At 42.7% G+C, this 24,536-nt stretch overlaps 2 protein-coding genes across 6 annotated transcripts in view; both read right to left on the bottom strand.

Annotated features, from left to right (window-relative positions):
• The window catches only part of LOC130387556 (lysine-specific demethylase 4A-like), a 52,194-nt gene extending 42,928 nt beyond the window's left edge, over positions 1–9,266 (bottom strand). For 2 of the 4 annotated variants that reach the window (XR_008896311.1, XM_056596715.1), the window contains exons 1-8: positions 9,095–9,265; positions 7,358–7,516; positions 6,183–6,358; positions 4,987–5,101; positions 4,359–4,552; positions 3,879–3,928; positions 3,658–3,761; positions 3,376–3,513 (exon numbers count right to left, since the gene is read on the bottom strand). Coding sequence is in view for 3 of the 4 variants with exons in the window: in XM_056596715.1 (XP_056452690.1) it covers positions 3,376–3,513; positions 3,658–3,761; positions 3,879–3,928; positions 4,359–4,552; positions 4,987–5,101; positions 6,183–6,358; positions 7,358–7,498 (918 nt within the window). In the remaining variant the exon portion in view is untranslated. Of the gene's footprint in view, position 1; positions 146–579; positions 742–3,375; positions 3,514–3,657; positions 3,762–3,878; positions 3,929–4,358; positions 4,553–4,986; positions 5,102–6,182; positions 6,359–7,357; positions 7,517–9,094 lie in introns of all 4 variants that reach the window. The other 2 variants (XM_056596717.1, XM_056596716.1) reach the window with 2 other exon arrangements.
• A 361-nt stretch (positions 9,267–9,627) lies between these two features.
• Positions 9,628–16,030, bottom strand: abhd8a (abhydrolase domain containing 8a). 2 transcript variants are annotated; one of them, XM_056596719.1, is made up of 5 exons: positions 15,734–16,030; positions 13,060–13,900; positions 12,762–12,932; positions 12,188–12,404; positions 9,628–11,821 (listed from the first exon to the last, which is right to left on the bottom strand). In XM_056596719.1, the coding sequence occupies exons 2-5, from the start codon at positions 13,887–13,889 to the stop codon at positions 11,609–11,611; spliced, it is 1,431 nt and encodes a 476-aa protein (XP_056452694.1). In that variant the 5' UTR covers positions 13,890–13,900; positions 15,734–16,030; the 3' UTR covers positions 9,628–11,608. The 2 variants fall into 2 exon arrangements, with proteins under 2 accessions (XP_056452694.1, XP_056452693.1); XM_056596718.1 differs by lacking the exon at positions 15,734–16,030 and adding an exon at positions 14,468–14,615.
• Between the last annotated feature and the right edge of the window lie 8,506 nt (positions 16,031–24,536).

The following is a 24,536-nucleotide window of genomic DNA, read 5'->3' as shown; positions in this document are numbered from 1 at the left end:
CTGTATGTAGGGTCTGTTCTGTTGCCTTTGCGGTGCATTCCCTCTATCTGGACTTGGTGAACATGTCCTTGAAGACAGCTTGTCCTGCAGAAGTTTTAGCTTGAGGTCTGCATTTTCTTTGAGACGCATGATCGCCAAGAAGTACCTACAATAATACAATAATCAATCCATTTTGAGCATAGGAGAGTCTCACAAAGTTATTGTAATTCTCACTTGCATTGAATATTTGCTGTCACGATGTATAAGGTCTAATGTGGCCTTAACATTACAGCTCGCGTAATCAGAAATCAAACTCAACACAGTAACTTTAGGTAGCAAGTTAGCCAAGGGCTACGGCTGTCAACCTAAACATAACATTCTAATACCCTGAGCTAGAAAAGTAGCCAAGGGCTACAGCTGACCAACCTTAACAAAACAACACCCTGAGCTAGAAATGTAGCAGAGGAATACAGCTGACCAACCTAAACATTATAATGCAAGGCATATTTGGCACGTGACATCTCGGCACGTGAACACTCGTTAGTAGCTACCTTGTTATTTTAAAACAGAATAAATCCATGACTTATAAAGCATACTTACCGGTAGTGATCCTGGAGGTTGAGGTTGGGCCAACAAAGTGGAAACTGCCTCGTCTCCAAGAAGTAACCTGAGCGAATGATCCTGCATCGTAACGTTACTGTGCCTAGTTCTGGAAGCATTCCTCGGAAAATAAAGTGAACAAAATGCAAGGCGGGGGCTGTACTGTGGAGGAAGGGCAGTAACAATTAACTGCTACCGCTCCATCTTCAGGTCGGAATTACTTCTTGCACCAAGAACAGGGTCTGCTAGACTTGGCGATACAGCTAACCCAAGTCTACCGGCCACCGCTCTAAATTGATTTGTTTGAGGGCGTGGCTAAGCAGCCTGGAGGCGGGACTTCTGCACTTTCGTGAGTCCGACGTCATATTGTCACGGACATAAATGCAAACAAGGTGTTTCAGGCAGTGTTTGAGGGTGTTTCAGGCAGTGTTTGAGGGTGTTTCAGGCAGTGTTTGAGGGTGCTTCAGGCAGTGTTTGAGGGGTGCTTCAGGCAGTGTTTGAGAGGTGCTTCAGGCAGTGTTTGAGGGTGTTTCAGGCAGTGTTTGAGGGTGTTTCAGGCTGTGTTTGAGGGGTGTTTCAGGCAGTGTTTGAGGGTGCTTCAGGCAGTGTTTGAGGGTGCTTCAGGCAGTGTTTGAGGGTGCTTCAGGCAGTGTTTGAGAGGTGCTTCAGGCAGTGTTTGAGAGGTGTTTCAGGCAGTGTTTGAGAGGTGTTTCAGGCAGTGTTTGAGAGGTGTTTCAGGCAGTGTTTGAGGGTGTTTCAGGCAGTGTTTGAGGGTGTTTCAGGCAGTGTTTGAGGGTGTTTCAGGCAGTGTTTGAGGGTGTTTCAGGCAGTGTTTGAGAGGTGCTTCAGGCAGTGTTTGAGAGGTGCTTCAGGCAGTGTTTCAGGCAGTGTTAAGGAGAGGTGTTTTTGTTGGGCGATAGTAGCTCCCCCTGGCTCAGAGTCTTTCAACTAAGCAGACCAGAAAGTGTAAAAACGATATCCAAAACGCTACAGGAAGGGAAAGCTGCAAAAGCATAATATGATCCCTTTAATGTCATTGCTGCAATAGGCCATTACTATAAAAACACTTAATTGCTTGATTAGTCATGTCTTAATATAATAATTGGCCTTCCAGTTTTGACATGCATCTCAAACAAATATGTCTCCTAAATGTTACAACATTTGTTGTTTTCAACTGCATGACTCACAGTTTTGTTCTTTCATATAATGTTAAAGGTTCATTTCATTGTTGCAAAGCTACTTTTTATAGAACTTAGTACAATAAATGTGTGTGTTGTGTCCGACTAACATCGCTGTAAATTCTCAACTGCGTTTTTGGTAACCATTCGTTCTGTTGCAATTATTATCCCTCATCTCATACCAAACAATGTGGGCTTTTCCTTGTGTCATTTTAAAACAAATAACACTACAGACATTCTGTCTGGGGCATAATATTTACGAAACTTGGTAGTAATTCACTTGACTTCTAGTTCTGATTATAACAAATGTGACTTGATTGAGGCCTATGTGGCTTGATAAATACTAGGGATGCACCGAATTTTTGGCCACTGAAGAATTTCAGAAATTTGTGAGCACACGCTTGTCTGGATAAGTGCCAATATGTCTGCGGTGTGGCGTTTTTCAATGTTTCTGAGAAAGACCCACGTATATCGATTTGCAAAAATTGCAATGCCTTGATTTTAATGCAGTTAGTACACAGTCATAGCCATAAATGCAATGGTACTAGGGTTGCCGCGGTGTGGACATTTTCACACCGAGTAATACACTCGTGTCAACACCGGTATTACAGAGTATAAACGGTATCAACTTTGAAACTAGGTCAACCGCCATCTTCTCCATCAACTCCCACACTCGGTGACAGCGTCTGGCAGCGTTCCAATTCTCTGTGACAGCGTCTTATAAAGTTCTATATATAATACTAATAGTATAATATAATTGTATATATAATATCACAGCCAAAAGCTCTGTGCGCCCCCAGATGGCCGTAGCGCGGGGAGCTCTCGTAGGGATTGGGCTTCACGGGATTTGTTTACCAGCGTTGCTATGGTTAACGGTCTTGTGTGTTCCAACGCTTTATTAGGTAGCCTATCTATTAGGTTTGAATATTTATTTATTTTATGAAAAAACGCATCAAAAATAAAACGGTGCAAAGACAAACTACCGAACTTTTTATTTTAATCAAATAGGCCTAAAGATGACAGCGTTTTTTTTTTTTATTACTGGAAAAAAAATAATAAAAAATAACTTGCCGGTGTGCAACACAGAGTTATTTCACAGAGTAATCGGTGTTGGCCTCAACACCGGTAACACCGGTAATACCGTATACCGCGGCAACCCTAAATGGTACTAATAATTGGCATAATAATTTCTTTCGTGTTTCGGTTTTCGGCCTTGGTTTTCTAATTTTCGGTTTTGGCCAAGAATTTTCATTTTGGTGCATCCCTAATAAATACATAGATAGCCTATATCTTCCAAATGTAAGACACAGCGTGTTTTCTCCTAACCAAACGAATGAGCCAGCAATCCAACAAATATTACACCACATGCAAATAAAAGCAAAGTAAATACATTTAAATAATATATAAGCCCCGGAAATAGGCAGAGCTGTGTTTGGGGCGTCCTCGTTGGTACAGCCCTCACTTGTGTATCAAACACTGGCAGTCCCACTCTTGCACGTTTTAGCCCTCGGATTTCCATAGCTACTCTGTCTCAACATCAATGAGCCGGCAGGGCTTTGCATCTTTCTCAAGGATTCCTACAGATGGTGGTCAGTGGACATTTAACATGGCTACTCACCAGAATCGCTTGCTTTCCGTATTCAATCCACCGTTGTGTGGCAAAGTTAGTGGACTCTGCACAGTTGTAGCCATGGTTGAAGCCTGCGTGGTAGGCGTACGGGAAGGTCACCATGAACTCACCCGCCTGCTGGGTCATCTATAAATAAAGAAATAAATATTAACAAGCTGAAAGTGTTTGGTCTGTTTGGACACCCTGAGAGAGGTTTCCTGGTAGTAAGTGTGGACCGAAGCATATATGTACAATGATGTATCTATGTATCCGCACATCATAATGTAATACCTTCTCAAAGGGAATGCCATATTTCTTTAATATCGAGGGTGAGATGAGAGTCATTTTGTGTCTCAGGAAGGCCTCGCAATTTTGTGCACTGCCAGGAAAGAAACCTAGAAGAGGAGCATGAAAGTACACAAAAAATACATTCATAGTCAATCATCATAGAAGTCTGAGAAACAATGACATTCCCCACAACAAAAAATATGAAAATAGAAGATTTCTCGTACCGTGGGCCAGACGCTCCATCCTCTTGCCGTGCTCAGGAGAAACACAGTACCTGTTGACATGTTAACAGTCGTTTGCCTTTGTATCCAACACGCTTCCACAGTGTAGCGTTTACGAAATATCCATTATTTTAGCATTAAGCATCATTTAGCAAATATCTTTTGTCCATCAGCTACATGCAGGGGGTTCAGTTACATGTTATTAACAAGCAGGTCGGGCTTACCCCAATTATAAACCAAAACAGAAATGAAAGCAAAACATTGCATAATTACACACTCGTCCAATCAGATGGGGTCTATGAGCTTTGCGTCATGACGGGCGCGAGACAGCTGTCTCACAGAGACGGTGGGAATCGAAACGTTGACTATGTTCTATTACGCTTATGTCTATATGATTCGTACGCCGCTATAGCTAACCTGTGGGTTCTGGTGTGAACTAGGGGCTAGCATTGTGCTCAGGGACGCCCTTGGGCTTTCCTTTACCATGATTTTGGCTGTCCAAAGTGCAGGTAGTTGATACTGTAGAGGTCCATGTCCTCTGTGTGCCAGGCGAACGTGGTCTTCCACATGCCGAAGTACAGGTATGGGGTGTTTACGCCCTCGATGGTGATGCCGCTCTCGTGCTCCACCGTGTCCAGGACGGTGTTGAGTCTGCAGATGTTCCACTCCTTCACGTCCTGCGAGAGACAGGAAATATCACCGCCCCTCAATGTTTAGAAACTATAAAAAATGCTTAACCAATGCTTTTTGTTGTACACAGGAATGGGTTATGCTCGCAATTGTTGCTGCCTGGCACTTGGTTCTATGAACATCCTTACTGTACCGACAACAAAATATTGTTTCTCCTGACAAACGTACATATTGTAAGTCGTTTTGGATAAACGCGGCTGTTAAAAAACCATAAATGTAAATGTACCAGATTCATTCAATGTGTGGTGCATGTTTCAAATTATAGTGGCAAATGTTAGCGTTTACATACATCACATTTATATGGATGGGGGGCATTTGTTCGACAGCGCGGCTAGTGCATTGCCACCCATTAAAAAACCAGCCGCTTTTAAAACTGACGGAATGTTAGGGGAAACAGAAAGGAAGTCTGACGTGAACTCACAGGGTCGTACAGGCTTCCGTTGACATCGGCACCGTAGATCGGGGCATTGAATGTCACATTCTTCCAGTACTTTCGCTCCAGCTCCTCAAAGTCTTGGTAGTGAGGACTGCAGAATCTACAGATATTGAGAGAAACCGCCGTCATCATAGGGCTGTATGGTATGGTCTAAAATGTATATCGAGGTATGATTTGAGGCATAGACGGTAACGGTATTATATCACGTTATGTTAAAATTATCTTCTTATTTCTCTTCTAAACGGGGTAAAATACTGGTTAGGCAGCAAAACTGCATTGAAAATATGCAAAATCATTTCTCAAGTTACTTCCTTCTCTGAAAAACACAAATATTTAAAAGTATGGATTTCTTTCCCCACTTGCTCGCGGACCTTGCCGTATATTTTTGCATCTCAATTTGGCTGAAGTGTGTGCGGGCAGGTAACGCGTACCTGGGATAGAGTGTTTTGACCCTCTCTTTAAAGCCCTTTCTATCCACATTTTGAAAGGTAACCATGTCCTTACACAGTTAAAAAGTGACAGCGTTTGTATCTCGTTCCACAGCTGGCTTCTTTTGTCATAAGGACTGGCTTTGGAAAATGGCTGTAGAGGCGATGTCTGAGATGCAGAGACAGCTTCACGCTGGTAGCGTGAAGCTGTCTCTGCATCTCAGACATCGCCTCTACAGCCATTTTGCCTGTCTCGTATGGTGTGGAATGAGAGCTCATGAAGGGACTATTGCGCAAGCATGCAAGCACACAGCAAGCGCGACTGCGTGCAATAGCATACTGCCTGAGAAGGCAGCATTGCTGTTAAATCTGTCCCTCGGAAAAGAAACGGTGCGGCGAATTGCTAAAGAAACTATGTTTCGTTACCATATTTTCAGTAGTTGCGTGTAACTAAATAAGTGTAAATAAGTTATGTTTTTTATTAACACATTACTTACTTTATAACGCCTTATACACAACACTGTCTACCGATCACACCGGTCCATACCGTAGCGCAAATTCCCACCGGTGTACTTTCTATACCGTTTATACCTTACACCCCTATCTCATCATTATCTCAGATTCAAGACATATTGACAAAGCACCCATTTAAAAATGTTCAATAAAATAAATAAATAAAAAGTTAAATATCATACCAGACACACACGAAACTATACTATTATGCAACTATACTATACAATGTGTGTGGCTCACTTGTCGCTGTTGGCGAGCTTGCGGAACTCTTGGACGGTCATTGCTTTCTTCTGGATGTTGTACTGCGTGAAGAGGCCCGACTGGCCCGTAACGACCTGCTGGATGGGGGCTGGGATCACCAGCCCATCGATGTCGTCATAGGAGCGCCTAGGCTTCCACCCCTTGGGCGGGACAATCTTGGGAGGAAAGGATGGTGGTTTTATGAGTGTTTCTATGAATGGAGTTTGTCTCTATTGGCTGCTTAGATTTTCACCAAATGCCGTATTGGCTGATTCAATAATAGAAGTAATTCTCATATTGTGCACAAAATAGAGCCAATTTAGCACCAAACCAAATTTCCAGCATTTCGACAAATATATACAATATTTTATACTTAGATTTACCATTGATGTATGCCTTAAACAACACGGCATTGTCACACCAAAATTGTATCGGGGGAAAAAATTGTACCGCCTACGTAATCCGTGTCGAAACATTACGTCATCGGTCGATGCGATTGTCCGTTGTCACGCAGGTTTCAAAAAACATTTGCGCTCAAGACGAAAATAACATAATACAGATAACACTTGTTTTTACTTTATATTTGTATTTAAGTGTTTAATCAAATTAAGCTAGTAAACTGAGTGTTTAAAGTGTATCATAGTTTATATTTTATTGTATTTAATTCTTTAATCAAATTTAGCTAGTAAACTGAGTGTTTAAAGTGAATCATAGTTTATATTTGTATTTAATTTTTTAATCAAATTAAGCTAGTAAACTGAGTGTTTAAAGTGTATCATAGTTTATATTTGTATTGTATTTAATTGTATAATCAAATTTAGCTAGTAAACTGAGTGTTTAAAGTGTATGTTGTCTGGCTAGCTTGTGTTAATTTAATTTAGATAATAGACGTCATCGTTCGACGCGATCGTCCGTTGCCAGGCAACGTTCGACGCGATCATCAGTTGCCAGGCAGGTTTGGAATTTTCGAAACGCGGATTACGTAGGCAGTAAAATTTTCACCCCCAGTACAATTTTGGTGTGACAGCATCAATCGTGCAAGAGTTATAATGATGCAACATCTATCACAGGCCACAGGGGAGAACATGGTGTGTTTGCCACTGGTGTCTTAATCTCCAGGAATCAGTGAAAAAGGGAAAACAGGTTGGGTGATGATGAAGATGACCGGCATTCACCTTGGCCAGGCCGGCTTTGTGGGCTCCCTGGGACTCCATGTAAGCAATGTAGCGGCTGAAATTCTGGAACTCCTCCACAGTGGGATGGAAGGTCATGATGCCTTTGGAGCCGGGGCTCACATGCCCCTGCTCGGACGCCATCCCAGTGATAGCCTAGTCCTGGAGGATGGTGAAACCAGTGTTCATTACTGACGTTTGCTTCACCAAATGTATGAATTAATTTTGTTCCGTCACTGCATTGGTTTTCTTTTGCAAACCATTCCTAGAAACCCCTAAATTGCAGACAAAAATCTCCCAAACCGCCCAGCTGTCTGAATAGCTGCATAATTATTACAATAAAATGACAGAAAAACACTTTTAAGAGCATTCAATTCACGTAAATGTATGCCTCTTTGCCATCTCCAACTTATTTTTAAGGATCCTCGAATATAGTGATTTGATGGCAGGTTAGGGGATGAACACGTGAGTTTGTTTGAGCAGCGATTGCAGTGTTTACAAATAGCTACGTTTTTTCGAATAGACCGCGTGTGGGATAAACCATTGGATTACCCGCCCACTAGCGGTCCATAACAACTACGAATAGCCTTGTAAACGCAACAGTAGGCGGTTCGCTAGTGGGCGTTTCATTTCGCTGGTGGGTGGTTTATCAACAAAACACAAATCACATTTTTTTTAACTCTATTTCTTCATATAATGTCACAAACTTGTGGTTAAAAACAAATGTCCGTTTTTTGTCATTTTTGTCCGGATGCTGCAGACAGCCTCTCGCAGCGGCAATTAAACACACGAATAATGCCATTGGGTACATGCATAGCCTACGCCACTGTTATCAATACGGCACCAATATATTTGAGTTCCAATACGGATCAATGCTATGACGAAGGTCATTGCGTGCCAGACTTGCATGGGTGATAGTCAATGGCGTTTGCACATTAACTGTACATTCCTAGACCGGTGTTTGCAGGGGTGCAACACATGTGATGGTTACACCTGGCAATGGGTGAATCTCATGGTGCATGGAGTAAGTTTGTGTACCAGTAACCTCAGCACACCTTTCTCGGGTTCGTTAAGTTCTTCGTCGGCCCAGAGAGTACAAGCCGACTGTGCGGCTCACACTGTGAGCCGAGGCTCTTTAATTCAGGAAATAGACGTACCCACAATGGGGGAAACCACTATTTCCGAAATAACACAGACAAATAATCGTTTTGTAATGGGTAAATATATAAAATAAAGATTGACAAGACCTTCGTGAATTGTCACGAAGTGACTTACTGTAATAAAATATTTAAACTTGCAGCACTGAACTAGCATGCTAAGCTAACGCTAAGCTAGCTCAGCTTCATTTATATAAATTGCAGAAAGTAATTCCTCAAATTGGATTATAAACGGTAGTTACAAACTATTATGGGTTGTTTTCTAAAGTGTTTAAATATGCATCTCTAACATCTTGAAGGACATGTGGAATTACCTTCCAAACTTATGTCGGTTTGGCATTTGTCAAACAGATTAGCTAAAGTACAGTGGACATTTAACCATGCTTTAAGACACGGCGTGTTCCACTGAGGTGGATGAGACCTCAACTCATCTGAGCTTCAGTACCCTAATGTACTCGTTCCCAGTACAGTTTGTTGACTATCTAGCACTTATTACCTCTAATTGAGCTAGCGGAATATGATGGTCCAACGTGAAGCTTTACAAGTGTAAAACAGCCACTACAAGTAAATGTACGTGACTTACCAACGCTCCACACCAGGAACAGTCGCTGTCACTGGAGATGTATGTGTGCCCGATGCTGAAATTACTAATAACTAAATGTTTATTGACAAGATGAGGTTGAAACTAATGCTCTAGTGATTAGATCGCTCTGCTCCATTCCTGGACTGCGCATGCGCACGACCTGCCCATTTTGTTTACCACAGCACGCGTGGGACAATGTCAGCCAATCGGGACATGGCTTGTGTGAGTGGAAATATGTTCCTAGAGGATTAGTAGACTTTAATATTGTTTTAGATAGTATTCCATTTGACGTTTTATCAGTGTGTACACTGTGCATGTTACTGCTTAGGTGGTAACGCGTTGAAACTACGTCGTTTGAGATTAGACTCGATATTGATGGGAGGAAAAAATGATGCAATTATTGCACTGAAGTCTCCAGCTGCAGCTTGTTGACGTTTTTTTTTAGGTATGTCTTTCCTTGATTTTTAACCATGTCAAGCGTCAGTTATGACTAATATCTATTTGATAAAATATCTTTCTGGTAGTGGATGAATTATTTACATTAATGATTACTGCACAGAAAATAAGCATAACACTTTTAGATTGCAAACATAATTTTTATTTCATGCCAAGAAAGGCACAGTCATACACTGAATTCAACAGTTTTGATAGGCTATATAATTTCATATGCATCATTCTGCATTTAATCAGTGCATATGTTGAACAATCACATTAACACATTGTAAACACAAATAATAGCACATTGGAGCACTGACAGTTTTATTGCACATCAATTAGCATTAGAATACGTATCTGTGCACCCTGCAGTTGTAATGATATTATGGACCATTTCCACCAAAAGGTGTCAGACATACATACAGTACCAGCAGCACTTATTGGTTTGTTTTTAAATCCATGATGAATACATATAGCCGTTAGAGGCAAGAGGCCAACTTCTTCTCTTTTTATAAAATGTCCATTCCTCTTCATCATACAAAACACAACATCTATTTCTCAGATTGCATAAATCCAGTCGTTTTGCATCCCTCCTCCAAAAATATGCATATGTAGCAACCTGATAAGTCAGAAGTTCACCCCTAGGTAAAGGAATTTCTCCTTCAGCTGACCGACATTAGTGTTTGACTTTAATGACAATGCTTATAATTCACCAATTTGGTTACAATTGCTGCACCACAACAAAAAATAATACAAATATTGTCATGCGGTTACCAGGTAAGCATAATCAGGGAACATATTAGAATGTGCTTAATACTTTCGGTCTCTCCCATCTCATTGTGAGACAAATTAACATCCATGAGTGAATGTATTTTTAGCGAACAACAATTCTATCCTATTCATTCATTTCGACATTGTTAATTACAAAGGGTTGACTGGAAGAGGTTAGGCTTTTTGTTGATTCAGTGATAAACACATTTAGGATGATAACACAGTTACATTTCATTATTTTGGCAGTTATTTAAAAGAAAACAGGAATATATTAGCTTCTCTAAAATAAACCCAAGCACGGTATATTTGTATGATTTGTCCCTGGATGATTGGGGTGATATTTCAACATACTATTGCAATACTGATTCGTTTTAGGTCATTTGGCATATGTTTCTATCTTCACATACACCTTCAGTCTTGATCGAATGATCTGTGATATATGATGCACACAACAGGCAGTTTACATTTTAAACATGTTTGTTTTAACAATACATTAGTTTGAGCAGTACCTTGAATAGGTTTTAGTAATTTAGTTTGATGTACAGTATGGTCAAGTATGACATAAGTGTACACTTAATTACTAACTAGTATAGAACCAATGGTTAATGATTTACTTTCATGTTGATTCATGTGAATATTCGTAACCCTAACGTCCATAACTCCCTTCCAGTCATCATTTGGTTAAACAACATCATAACACATATAACCTTTCATCACCATTTTTCCTATGGTGTCCGAATAAGAAACAATTAATGGGTTGATTAACTCCAACGTTATATATATATATATATATTTAGGCCATTTTTCCATTTAAAGCACATGTAAGATGGGCACAAGTGTTATTAATCAACAACCATTTAACAATGGCAGTTCGCAATCTGTAGTGCTTTACAGAGAATATTAGATGAAGGCAATGAAATCGACATACCATTTCGGCATGGGCCTGTTTCACTTTGGTCTTTTCACTTTTCCAACACATTGGATACACAAATCACAAATGGGCTGAGTCCTTTGGACATCCAGGTATCGTGTGATTTTGCAAACACCACGTGATGAGCGCACACGCACACGTATCTGCCAAATATAGAAGCAGACTATTTCGCTCACGGTAAGGATATCCCCATCCACTCAGATTTCGTTTCATAGTTCTGCCTTATCTTGGAGCACCATCAGCCACCATCATTCTCCGAGGCGCGGCTCTATTTTTGTAACAGATCTCAGCCAATAAGCAGCCTTATGGACACGTGCCAACTCTCAAAAGATGGCCCTCTGATCGGTTCTACCCTAAACCAAGACTCATTGTTCTGGTTATTTGTCCACAGTCTTGTTTACTCTCAGTGTCTGGACTATGTCGTTGGTGGTAGCCTTTGTCTCTGTGTCACATTTGATGCTCTCTGTTTTGGACATGTCGGGCTCCCATAGGAAGAACTCATGCAGGAGGGTGTTAACGGTGTCAGGGCACTCCATCATTACCATGTGACTTCCCTCCTCGATGACTTTGAGGAATGCAAACAAGAGAATCTGGTAGCAGAGGAAAGACGAAGGAAAGTGTTATGCTACAGTAGGGTCAAAGTTATTTGATAGAAAGATTATGTCTGCATATCATTGGAGACATAGTAATGCATCTAAGCACTGCACTTTGAAAGGCTTGTGTTTGCCGAGTTGTATTTAAGTAAACAGCCTTTCCTTATGATATTCTAATGTTATAACACGTTTGCAAATATATATTACAATATTAAGAAGTTAGATCTGAAAGTATAGGCCAATATTATTAATGGACATAAGTCAACATAAATGAGTGACAGATGAATGCAGCATTTCAAAGCACCCAGGGTTACTTTTGCCTTATGACATCATATCCTCCCTTCCGACCCCATGGCGACATACCTCCGCCATGCGCTGGTCCTCGTCCATGGGCACGAATTTGTCGCACATGCCGTGCACCAGAAGGATGGGCACGGTGAGCTCAGCGTGGTACACCTCGTCGCCCTCGGGCCAGTACTGGCCGCTCATCATGGCACGGAGGACAAAGGGGGCCACGTTGAAGGCGTTGCCCTGCTTCAGCAGCTGCTTCTCTTTGGCCCCTTGGCGGGCGAAGCCAGCTCTATAGAAGGAATTAGAAATTAGACTGGAAATGTGGGGAGTGAGAACTGTAGCAGCATAGTGGTAGTGGTGTGAGGGGCGTTTGTCTGCCCGCTGAAAGGTTCTGGGCTAAAATCCAAGCGCAGCGTACATGAAGGCATCCATGAATTCAGCGTTGGATAATAGCTTTGGATAAAAGCATCTCCAGATTATCGCAAATAATATAGGGTCTATTCATTTTTATAATTTAGCATAATGTATTTTGTTGAAAAAAAAGAAAAAATAGCAAAAAAAATAATTTGTGTTGTAGAAGTTGAATATTAGAATCACAAACAACTGCGTAGTCAAGGTCATGAGGATGGTATGGTCCTGGTCTTACTTGAGGAAGCTCCAGGCCAGACAGGGAGACAGGCAGTGGAGGACACACGATGGCAGCTGGAAGATAGAGCAGAGGCTCGGCTCAAGAGCTGTAGGACCTCCTCCGTTGATCATCACTACCTTATGGACCAGGTCCGGATACTCATGTGCTAGGAAGGTGCAAAACGACACTCTGGAAGAGAGATATAAACAATGTCAACTGTGTTTTTTTAATAAGTACAGCTTTGATCAATGTTCTAACACTTCTATTTAAAATGACATAGTGATTATTCATTTCTAAAACACAGACAAAGACTCACCCATATGAATGACCGATGAGGATGTTGCGTTTGCGGGCGTATCTCTTGAAGATGGCGCGCAGGTCCTCTGCCAGGGCGTAGAATGTGTACGCCGCTGCGATCGGGGGGGCCTTGCTGGCGCCGTGGCCGGCTAGGTCCGGTGCGATCACCTCGTAGCCCAGCCGAGAGAAGAAATCCAACTGGCTGCCCCAGATGTCCAGGGAGCCGCCGACGCCGTGCACAAAGAACAGAGCTACGTCCGACTGTGTCCCCTTGCAGCTGGAGATCGCCCTCTTGGAGTCGATGAGCACCGTGCGCTTGGGCTTGCGGCGCCGGCGCCGGGGGGGCGGAGCCGGCTTCTGGTCCCCGGCGTGAGGGGGGACGCGGGGAGGCATGGGGTGGGGTTCTGGGGAAGAGGCCAATTCCTTGTAGTCAGCCAGCTCCACCTCCACGGTGCTGCAGGGCTCCAGGTCCCCGTCCTGACACTGCAGGATCTCTGAGTGCAGCACGTCGCCAAGGTTCTCGATCACCAGCTGCCCGTTGCGATACACTGTGATCTTCCTCTTGCAGTGCACGCTGCTACCCTTTGGGGGGCCTTTCATCACGTCCTTAGAACCGCCATCGTCCTCATTAGAGTCCACTTTGGTCTTCTTCTTCCCCGAGGACATCTGGTCTTCGGTGACCACGGGCTGTCGCTCAGGGACGATGTGTCGCACCCGTAGAACTCTGCCCGGTTTGACCTCAACAAACTCAAAGCCGTTTGAGGGCTCGGAGGATTCCAGGGGCAAGACCAGACTGGCAGCTTTCCCAGTCAGGCAGCAGAGGATCCCTTCAGTGATGCTGGTCAGCATGGCGCCGGCCTCTACGCATCACCACAAAACACATGGCCACAGGGGATTCATGAGAACTGCGGAGACACACAACAAGGAAAGATGCACTCACACACACTCAGACGCACACACACACACACACATACTTGCACTCACACACACACACACACCCAGACACACTCACACACACGCACACACACACATACTTCCACTCACACACACACGCACACTTGCAAAGACACACACAAACAGGCAAACACTTTGATGCACAAGCACGCACAGATGCGTGCACAGACCCACCAACAGACGGCAACACACTCACACATGCAGGTTTACATGCACGCTCACAAATGCACGCACACGCACACACAAATTCAATAATCCTTTCAACAAGGAGTCCAATGACCATTCGAATAGGAAAGATGATGAGGTCTTTCTGTGATGTCTGGCCTCAGCAAAGGAAATCCCAGAGTAAATTGCTGCAGCCAAAACACACGCTTGTTGTCCAGAACCAAGCTCACAAAGAGCCCCGCTAATCATCATCAACAACATTCAGATAACGTTCATACAGACCTAAGCAAAAACAGTTCAACAATTACCCGGTGCTGTCTTTGTTACGATCTGTAGTCTAACTTTGACATTGGCTATAAATAACAGTCGCCCCCTGACATGGTCCCACACCAAGTGTATAAATAGGAAGGGCTTAGCCATGGTAGCCTGAGTGGGTGCATGCGAGCAGCAACCCAGGCCATCTCATCTGCTCAATAGCGCAGGGCAAAACTGAATTTGAGTTTATCTGCCAAACTTCCAAATCATTGCATGAGGTGGCATTAATAGTTGCACGTTGGACCCAATGCATATGCAGAGCATTGCATAGCTCAACATGTGTACACATGTTTTTTTTTATCAAGGGGAAACAGAATGGGAAGTGTCATATCCACAGGGTATGGCCTATTCTTTCCATTTTAGGGAATGAAGCATAATGGAGCAGGTTTGAGTCAACTGTCTGAATGTGCTGCTTGGCATAACATTGCAGGACAGCATGCATTGTTGTTTCTTCTTCTACTGCGTATCTACGATTTTATTTGAATAAACATCTGAGTACAGAACTGTATGCGACAATCGCACCTTTCACAATTAATAACCTGATGAAGAACCGAAAGAGAAGATGCTCGAGAAGAAGAGCATTTGTAAGCTGGACGTAGATGCGTAGTTGCCATGACAGTCAAACTAGGTGTCCAGTCTCAAATATGTCCTGCTTTGCTGCACTACAGAATCACTACATAAAAACATAGACACATTTCAGCAGTGTTCAAAAACCCAGCTCTTAGTAGAACTGTTAAACAACTTCTCTATTTACACCATTTAAATGTATTGTCTGCATTGCAGAATTAGGTGGATGGGCAACAAGTTCAAAGTGGCACACACTGTAGGCCTGCTGCTCTGTCCGCAATCAAACCTCCCCATGGATGGATTGTATTAATAACAAAAATATATAAAATATATATATTTCTATAGGTTCCACCTGCATGGTTAAGATAATGTAAAAAATATATTTTTATTTATTATGGGGTAAATAGACTGGCCTACGACTAATACAAAAACAAGCTCTCTGGAATACTGCAGTTGTCTTGCGTGATGCAGGTTACTTAGTATTTTGGATTTCGACCCATAAATGCTCAAAGATCTGCACCTTCATTTATGACGTAGGCCTTTAAAACTGTGTATAATATTTAACTAGGCACGCTGTACAGTGATAGGAAAACTGTATTCTAAATCTGCGTTTCAAAATATCACATTTTTGTTTACAGATGGCTGCTGTTGGTCATTCTGCAACACAATAATTAATCAATTAGCCTACTTACCCACAAGAAAGTCGATGATTAGGGATTAGTAGATGTCAAATGTGCCCCAAAGTCAGAGCCAACGAAATTGTGTTTGAATTCATCTGCGTTGTGATGCCGCAAATTTGTGGACGCTAATCATCTGCCTCACACTAGTACTCCAACATGCATACGGCTTTGCAATGATTACACAAAATGCATGCATAAATATTCCTATTGCATTTTAATAAAATACCCATAATAGAGCTAACATCTGGAATTTTCCAATTCTACCCAACCCTTTTGCCCTTGCATGCGCATCCACGACAGTCTCCTTCTTCACACGCCCCTACTTGAACGGCAATAACAAGGGCGAATGGACGACCACCAGGGCCTCAGCGCAGCCAATGCGAGCTGCGCGCATCCTTGTTGCTAAGGCTGAGAGACGAGCAGTGTGTGTGTGTGTGTGTGTGTGTGTGTGTGTGTGTGTGTGTGTGTGTGTGTGTGTGTGTGTGTGTGTGTGTGCGTGTGCGTGTGCGCGCGCGCGCGTGTGTGTGTATGCGTGTGTGGAGAGAAATGCATAGTGAGATTGGTGTTTTCTTTGTTAACGAATCGTTACCAACTCACGTAGTAGTTGCGTAATACTAAAAACAGGATTCTTCAAATGGAGTTATTTATTTTGGTGATAAAGACGTAATTTATAAATATACATCATTAGAGTCAGAGATATAATAAATGATTTCCCTTTATTATTGTACCCTAATTAATGAATATTCCGTTGGCCTTTTCCCTTTGCTCCGCATTAGTTCATTGTTATTTTAGATACATAGTGGGGTTATGTTATGGACGCCTGCCATCACACATGAGAGATGACTGCAATTGCCATGCTGCAGTAAGACGTGATTCTATTGGACGGAAATGATGAGCCAATCATAGCGCCGCATGGACCAAGGGCGACCTCCCACCCAGGGACATCTGACATTCATGCAGTGAGACAACTGAAGTGCCCGAAAATGAACATTATACGGCAATCTTTATTCCGAATTGGTAGCACAACTCCCAGCAGGTAATAAGCCACTCATGTCTATTCACTCCCTTGTAACGACCAACAAAATTATGTTTGTGTTCAATTGCTACCATTAGCAGGCTATCTCGTCAAAGGGTATTCCTTGTCAAATCGCAGTAGTAGAGTAGTGGGCTATGAATGAATCGTTGTGTAATGATGTTTCCATTACTCTCCGTTGTTCCCGAGTCTGTCTCATTTGCTCTAGATATAATTACAAACTTTTAGCTTAATTTTGTTTTTGGGACTTTGTGGGTCTGAAGTCAATCTTATGGTTAAACATTTGAGCAGAGAGACGCAATTTTGGTATGCAATGTTGATATTTAAATGAACAATTGTTATACCTTTCATAATGCATTGTGCTGTCTGTCCACAGTATCACTGCTATACCAAAGCATGCAGGCGATGGATCTTCTCACCTGAGATCACTAAGCTCTTGGGTCATCTCCCGGACACCTGGGGGACCTCGAGGCATTCGATGTGGACCACTACAGATGCAGGCTGAGGGTTCAGGGGTGTTTTCCCAGCTACCGTGGCAGTACCAGCAGGTTCGGACCGGAAAACGCGGCACAGAGTACCAGCCGAAAAACATAAAGCGAAAGAGAACCCATGGATGGATCAAACGAATCAGCAACCAGGGTGGGATCGAAGTCCTTCTACGTCGCATGTTGAAGGGAAGAAAATCGCTAAGCCATTGAGGATTAGTTCACAATGTCTTCTAAGAGAAACATTGTGATTGCTCAACAAAGTGTGAATTGGTTTCACCGATGGAGGGTGTGGGCTGGGGACTGGCGTTCATCAAATCCTTGATGGGTGGATTGGGCCGCCCATGCAAATCTGGGCTCACTTTGTTGTACTTTTTACTCATGACACTTTGCTGTATAGATATGTATATTCTTAAATTGTTGTCTTGTATTCCATCTCATCAGCCAGTGTTCCGTTCCTGGACTACGTAAAACCACTAGATAGTAGATACAAGAACAACATAATGATGCCTAATAAAAGGAGTACCTCATCACATGGTGTAACAAATTTATTCTACAAGCTTTCAATACAGTAATTAATAGACGCACCTTCCATTGTTCACAGTGTTCAAAGTAAGGGAACCAGTCAGGGATCACCGATTCAAGGCACATTGGTCATGTGGTAGTTGCTGTGGTGTATTTCTTTCGAAGTTCAAAATAGTTTATTCCTGCTCTAAGTGAGAATTGTTGACATTACATGCGTGTACAACATATTTATTATTTGATATTTAACTAGACTGAATGACAAGCAGAAATAAATCGAATTCAAATAATTTCATTTTTTGATACATAATAGTATCCACAAACAAGCTCCTCCTGAGGTCTAGTAATTTGCTATCTAATAGAGCACAACATTAACCGCTCCATTTTAACAGCTCTGGTTCTGGAAGGAAATTTCACAATCATTTTCTCCATTGACTCTTCATAACATCGTTATTAGGGATCGACCGATATATCGGTCGGCCGATATTATCGGCCGATATTCGCGGTTTTTACGTGTATCGGTATCGGCCGATACGCGGCTGATTTTCGCCGATTTTTTTTAAAATTATTATTATTTTTTTAACTTGTTCTACCTCACCTGTTTTTAATATTTGTTAAATATTGTTCATCTACTTATTACTTGTTGTACTTCACCTGTTTTTACTATTTGTTAAATATATATTTTTATATTGAAGTTCAATAAATGTTCCTTTAAAAAAAAAAATAAAAAAAAATAATCGGTTCAAGAAAATCGGTATCGGCGCATCGGCGTATCGGCTAAGGCTGATGAAAAAATATCGGTATCGTATCGGCCCTAAAAAATCGGTATCGGTCGATCCCTAATCGTTATATAAAGAGTTTTAAGCATGGAACCAAGCAAATCGTTTGTCAAGGTGACCATACAACATTTGATTTTGGGCAGAAAACAATTTGGAAAACAGAAGAAAAGAAAAGACTACATTATTCTTTGGCAACGATTGAGGAAGTACTCATCCCATAAACCATTGCAAACTTTCACAACCCAATAGTTTAGCGTGTTTCTTGCATCTTACAACCTTTTTCATTATTATATAGTTTATATTGTTAATACAAGTTGTGTCATATATTCTGTGTTTGTGTGTGTGTATGTGTATGTATAGTGTTTCATATAGTGTATAGGGTTGTCATGGACATGGTACGTTCCTTCGTACCTGACTGCAATCACCGTGTAATAACGTTGCTCGTTTTTAATTTCTTATTTTTGGTGCTAAAAAAAATGCTTGTTGGTATAATGCTGGTGATGTGCAGCCATTTTTTGTATGTTTTAGGGCTCTTCTTATTTGCAATCTTCAAAGTTAGCTTTATATAATAAGCTGGGATGAAGAGTCAAGTCAAGTCAAACCCACTAGGGGACCTTTTATTGCAGCCAGTTAAAAACATATTAAATCCATCATAAATACAACATACCAGACCGGACAGGATACAGTACAATGCTAGATCAAATCATCTGAAGACAAAAACAAGCAAATTACTGAGTGCAGAAAGGACTTAATGCAGTCATTTGTGCCAATTTAGTCTTCAAATTTTTGCGCAAAGAAAAGGGTCTCTGCGTTAAAACCCTATCTACCTGAAGGCAGAAGCTCAAACTCTTTCTGCAGTTGATGGATAGATACAGATACAGACCAAATATGGTATGAGCCTGTGCTTGATGCACCGCAATAACTTTGCTGGCCACCCTGACGAGACGACAATGCCTATGGCTAGGTTCAGGTTCCTGAACCACATCACAATGCATAAAGACAGCACACAGTCAATAAAAGTATGTTTATGAATAGAAAATATATATTTTGGTGCACACAGTAAAGGAATTATATTCCTCAAGAAGTAAAGATGTTGTTGAACCTTCTTAGAAATTCCATCTGCATTAGACTGAAAGCACAACCTGGTATCAAGCACAGTACCCAAATATCCGTTGTGTTCCACCAAATAATTTTCAGTTCCCTCAATGACTGAGTTTTAGGGCTTTAACTTTTGCCCAAAAATCATATTCGAAGTTTGTTTGTTTATTAATATTAATATTCTAATATATTCGAATATTTATTAATAATATTTTGACCATTAAATGCCTTCAGTAAGACCTGGGCTGAATCCCAATACTTAGTACATACTATTTCTGTTCAGTGTCTACTGAACAGAAGCGTTCTACGCATAGCTGAAGACCGTACTACACTGTAGTACGGTCTACACAGCTATGCGTAGAACGCTTCTGAACGCTTCCGAACACCGCCGAAACTCCACCGGATGTTGGGAGATGACGTATCTCCCCTCAGATGCCGGCAAAACTACCTTGATAAGTTAAATAATAATAATAATAATACATTTAATTTAGAGGCGCCTTTCAAAACACCCAAGGTCACCTTACAGAGCATATAGTCATCATACATATTTAAAAAAAAACAAGACATTGTGGAAAAAATAAATAAATAAATAAATAAATAAATAAATAAACATAAGCAATAAGAAATAAATAAAACAAAAACAAGACAAAACAAAACAAAAAAAACAATCAAAACAGTGATCAGTTAGACGTTGTGTGCGAGTTTGAACAGGTGAGTTTTGAGTTGTGACTTGAAGGTTATAAATGGTGTCTGACTGTTTTATGTGTGGGGGGAGGGAGTTCCAGAGCCTGGGTGCTGAACAGCTGAATGACCGGGCACCCATTGAAGTGAGTCGTGATGTGGGGATACATAGTAGTCCAGCAGAGGTTGAGCGGAGGGAGCGGGAGGGAGTGTATTCTTGGAGGAGGTCGCAGAGATAACTGGGGGCTAGGTTGTGGAGAGCTTTGTAGGTGAGGAGTAGGGTTTTGTATTGGATGCGGTAGTGTACTGGGAGCCAGTGAAGTTGAATGAGGACAGGGGTGATGTGGTCAGATGATTTGGTGCGGGTGATGATCCGGGCGGCTGAGTTCTGAATGATCTGCAGTCTGTTGATGAGTTTGGTGGGGAGTCCGGTGAGGAGGGCGTTGCAGTAGTCTATGCGTGATGTGACAAATGAGTGAACTAGGATTTCAGTGCTGGATTGGGTCAGTGATGGGCGGAGTCTGGCGATGTTGCGGAGGTGGAAGAATGCAGTCCGGGTGATGTTGTGAATATGGGGTGCGAATGAGAGGGTGTTGTCCAGGATGACGCCGAGGCTCTTGACTTTGGAGGAGAAGGGTACTGGGAATCCATCGATAATTATGAGTGGAGCTGGGGTGTGTTGTGATTTAGTGAGGGTGGATTTGGATCCGATGAGCAGGGCCTCGGTCTTGTTTCCATTGAGTTTCAGGAAGTTCCTGCTCAACCAGCTCCGGATCTCTTCCAGGCACGTGATGAGGGAAGTGGGGGGGATGGCAGCGGTGGGTTTGGTGGAGATGTAGACCTGTGTGTCGTCAGCGTAGCAGTGAAAATGGACCCCATGGTGACGGAGGAGTGTGCCCAGCGGGAGGAGGTCAGGGTATCTGCAGGTTTCAGCAAGTCAAATTTAAGACTTTTTAAGACCTTTTTAATACCACCTTGAATGTAATTTAAGACCTTAAACCCGCGATGGTGGGGGGGATCCCGCTGTATTACAACCAAAGCATAGCATGTGTGTCACTCAATGGGACTCATTCAAGTTTACTATCTGTCTGTTTATTGAACATAAAGTGATACTCCAGGGCTCCAGACTAACTTTTTCCTTGGGTGCACTGGTGCGCCTAATTTTTTAATTTGGGTGCACCAGCACGTATTTATGGTGCACCCAAGTTGTGAGTTGTTGAGAGGGGGGGGCCACGGGCCCCCGGGCAGCTGCACCGGTTGCACCGTCGATATTTACTCCACTGATTAATAATATTTTCACCATTAAATAAATGCCTTCAGTAAGACCTGGGGGGTATACCACGAACCTCGTTGAACATACCGAGGCTTTCTTGGGAAAACCTGGCTCAACAGAGCCGCAACTCGCAATCATAGTTAAATGGTACCACGACGCTCACTTTAGATTCAATTAGTTGAACCAGGTTTTCCGCTTTAGGTTCAATGCGCGTTCACATAAAAGGGGCGTTTCTCGCGTCATTTGACTCACCCTTATGCAAAATAAATCGCGCAAGAGCGGTGTATTTCATCCAAGGCGAGCAATGTATTATTATGAACTCCTACGAGGAATTCAAAGTTCAAATCACAGCCAAGGGGAACACGGTTGCCCATAATATGGCTAGGGTGGCGTGCTGGCCAAAATAGCCGACCGTGTTAATTCGTAAGTGAAAAGATTCTGCATATTGTCTAAAAAATATTATGTATCATCATCCCTTTTACCCCCATATATGTGGGGCCCCATAAATTGCGAGTTCAAGTACCGAATTGCACTTGATCTCCGACCCAATATCGGACGTGCACGTCAAGTTGCTTGCTTTTAGTGGCGTGGTTCAACGTCTCAAACATCAAAACAAAATCAGCCTTGTTGACGCTGCAGATTAGCTCGTTTCGGATGAAAGGCGCTAGTCCGAAGCGAGTTATATACGCCGTTTTGTCCTTTCCAGCAGTAAAGGTGCTCGCGATTTGAGAGTCGGGGAACATCAAACCGAAGAGATCTCCTATCCCCTCATTCGAGTTGTAGGACTGGTGCTTGACCACTGTGTTTAGAATCCACAACACCTCCGCTTTCAGTGTTGGTGTCGCACCAAATGCTACCCTCAGGTCAGTGCTAGCAGCGCGGACCGTCTGCGGCTGTGGCGCCGGGGCAGAGATGCAAAACGTAGAAATGGCTGGGGTCTGTGTGTGGCTCCTGGCAGAGGTTTTATGTTTTTGGCTCCGCATATGGCTGACGACAGCCTTAATCCCCATGGTGCCGAGCTTGAATGTAGGCTACTTTTGCACGGAAGCATCTGGCCAACCTCGGAAACTGACGTTGAACTTGCATTTACCCATTGTTGCAGACTAGCTAGCAAGCGCGCAGACATCCGTTTATATATGCAGCTAGCAAGAAAGTAGCCTCTCGTACATCTCCTTCCCGAAAAGTCCCGCGAGAAAAATAAAAAATTAAATAGCCCTGCCCCGACAAATTTAAGACCTACGAGTTATAAATTTAAGACCAGCATATGACATTTTTGACGAATTTAAGACTTTTTAAGGCCTTAAATTTTTAAAAATGAATTTAAGACTTTTTAAGACTTTTAAGACCTCCGCGGACACCCTGGAGGTAAGTGGTGAAGAGGAGTGGACCCAAGACTGACCCCTGGGGGACACCCAGTGAGACACCTGAACACCCAGACTTGTGGTTGCTTAGTTGAACAAATTGTTGACGGCCGGTGAGGTAGGATGTAAACCAGGAGAGTGCAGCACCAGTGATCCCAATACCAGCTAGGCGGTCCAGGAGCAGAGGGTGGGAGATGGTGTCGAATGCTGCGCTGAGATCGAGGAGGATGAGAATGGTGAGTAATCCAGAGTCGGCTGCAAGGAGGAGGTCGTTGGTGATTTTGACTAGGGCTGTTTCAGTGCTGTGTTTTGGACGGAAGCCAGATTGGAACGGTTCGTGGAGATTGTTAGTGTCGAGGTGGGACTGTAGTTGTGCGGCAACCACCCTTTCAAGTGTTTTGGAGATGAAAGGGAGATTGGAGATGGGCCGGTAATGGTTAAGGTCAGTTGGGTCAGCACCAGGTTTTTTCAGGATGGGAGTGATGGCAGCCAGCTTGAGAGTGGGGGGTACAGTACCAGTAGTGAGGGAGGAGTTAATTATGTTGGTGATCATGGGGGAGATGGACGGAAGACATGCTTTGACAAGGGAGGTGGGAAGAGGATCGAGCTGACAGGTGGTGGTTTTGGCTTTGCGGATGAGTTCTGAAACGGTCTGTTCTGTTACTAGGGTGAAGTCAGAGAGGGAGCTGATGAGAGGTTGGCCAGAGGTGATCATCCAGGGTGGGTCATCAGAGGGGGTGCGAGATGAGGCCAGTTGTTGGTGAATGGTGTTGATTTTAGAGCTGAAGAAGTCAAGGAACGCAGTGCATTGGGTGGTGGAAATGTCCCAATGTACCTGTTTTCTGTCTTGTCATCGTTGCTATAAAATTAAAAATGTCTCTTTTTACTTAATGACTTACTTTACTTTTTTACTCTTTTTGATGACTCTTTTTTCGCCGCTTTCTACGACGTCTTTCTAAGCCGCTGTTGGTAGTGTCGGGTCAGCCATCCCTTCTTCGTTCGTTACCAGACTCCGGTTGCATTGTGGGATAGCGTAGTGACCTACTGTTGTATACTGTGGCGGTACGCATTCTTTAAATGTTCAACAATGCGTACTGAGCATTCGGACGCGCTATATTTGTGGCGTACTACAAAATGCAAACTATAAGTATGAGTATTCGGATTCAGCCCTGGATTGGGTTTTGCAAGGTTTGTTTACCGGCGTTGCTATGGTTACCGGTCTTGCGTGTTCCAACGGTTTATTGGGTTTCTGATAAATCGCTGTCTAATCAATACTTCATTCACTGCCTCTTCCGTGGTCATTACAATATTATGAATAGACTGCGTCGGGTTCTCCGACGTCTCTCCCTCTTGGCCTGCCCATAACAGGTTCGAATATTAAGGGCTGCCTAATATTCGTTCGAATTTTGATTTATTTTTTGATATTCGAATTATATTCGAATTACGAAGTTCGAAGTCAAAGCCCTACTGAGTTTGGGGAATGGTGCTGATTTCCTAAAATGACAAGCATCCACCACGACAAGTCTTTAACGACCGGTCTATGATCATGTTCCCTCGTTTCAGCAGGCTTACTATGACCGAGT

This window comes from Gadus chalcogrammus, chromosome 8, assembly GCF_026213295.1.
Source record: "Gadus chalcogrammus isolate NIFS_2021 chromosome 8, NIFS_Gcha_1.0, whole genome shotgun sequence".
NCBI lineage: Eukaryota > Metazoa > Chordata > Actinopteri > Gadiformes > Gadidae > Gadus > Gadus chalcogrammus.
This window is presented reverse-complemented; position numbering and strand designations above follow the sequence as displayed.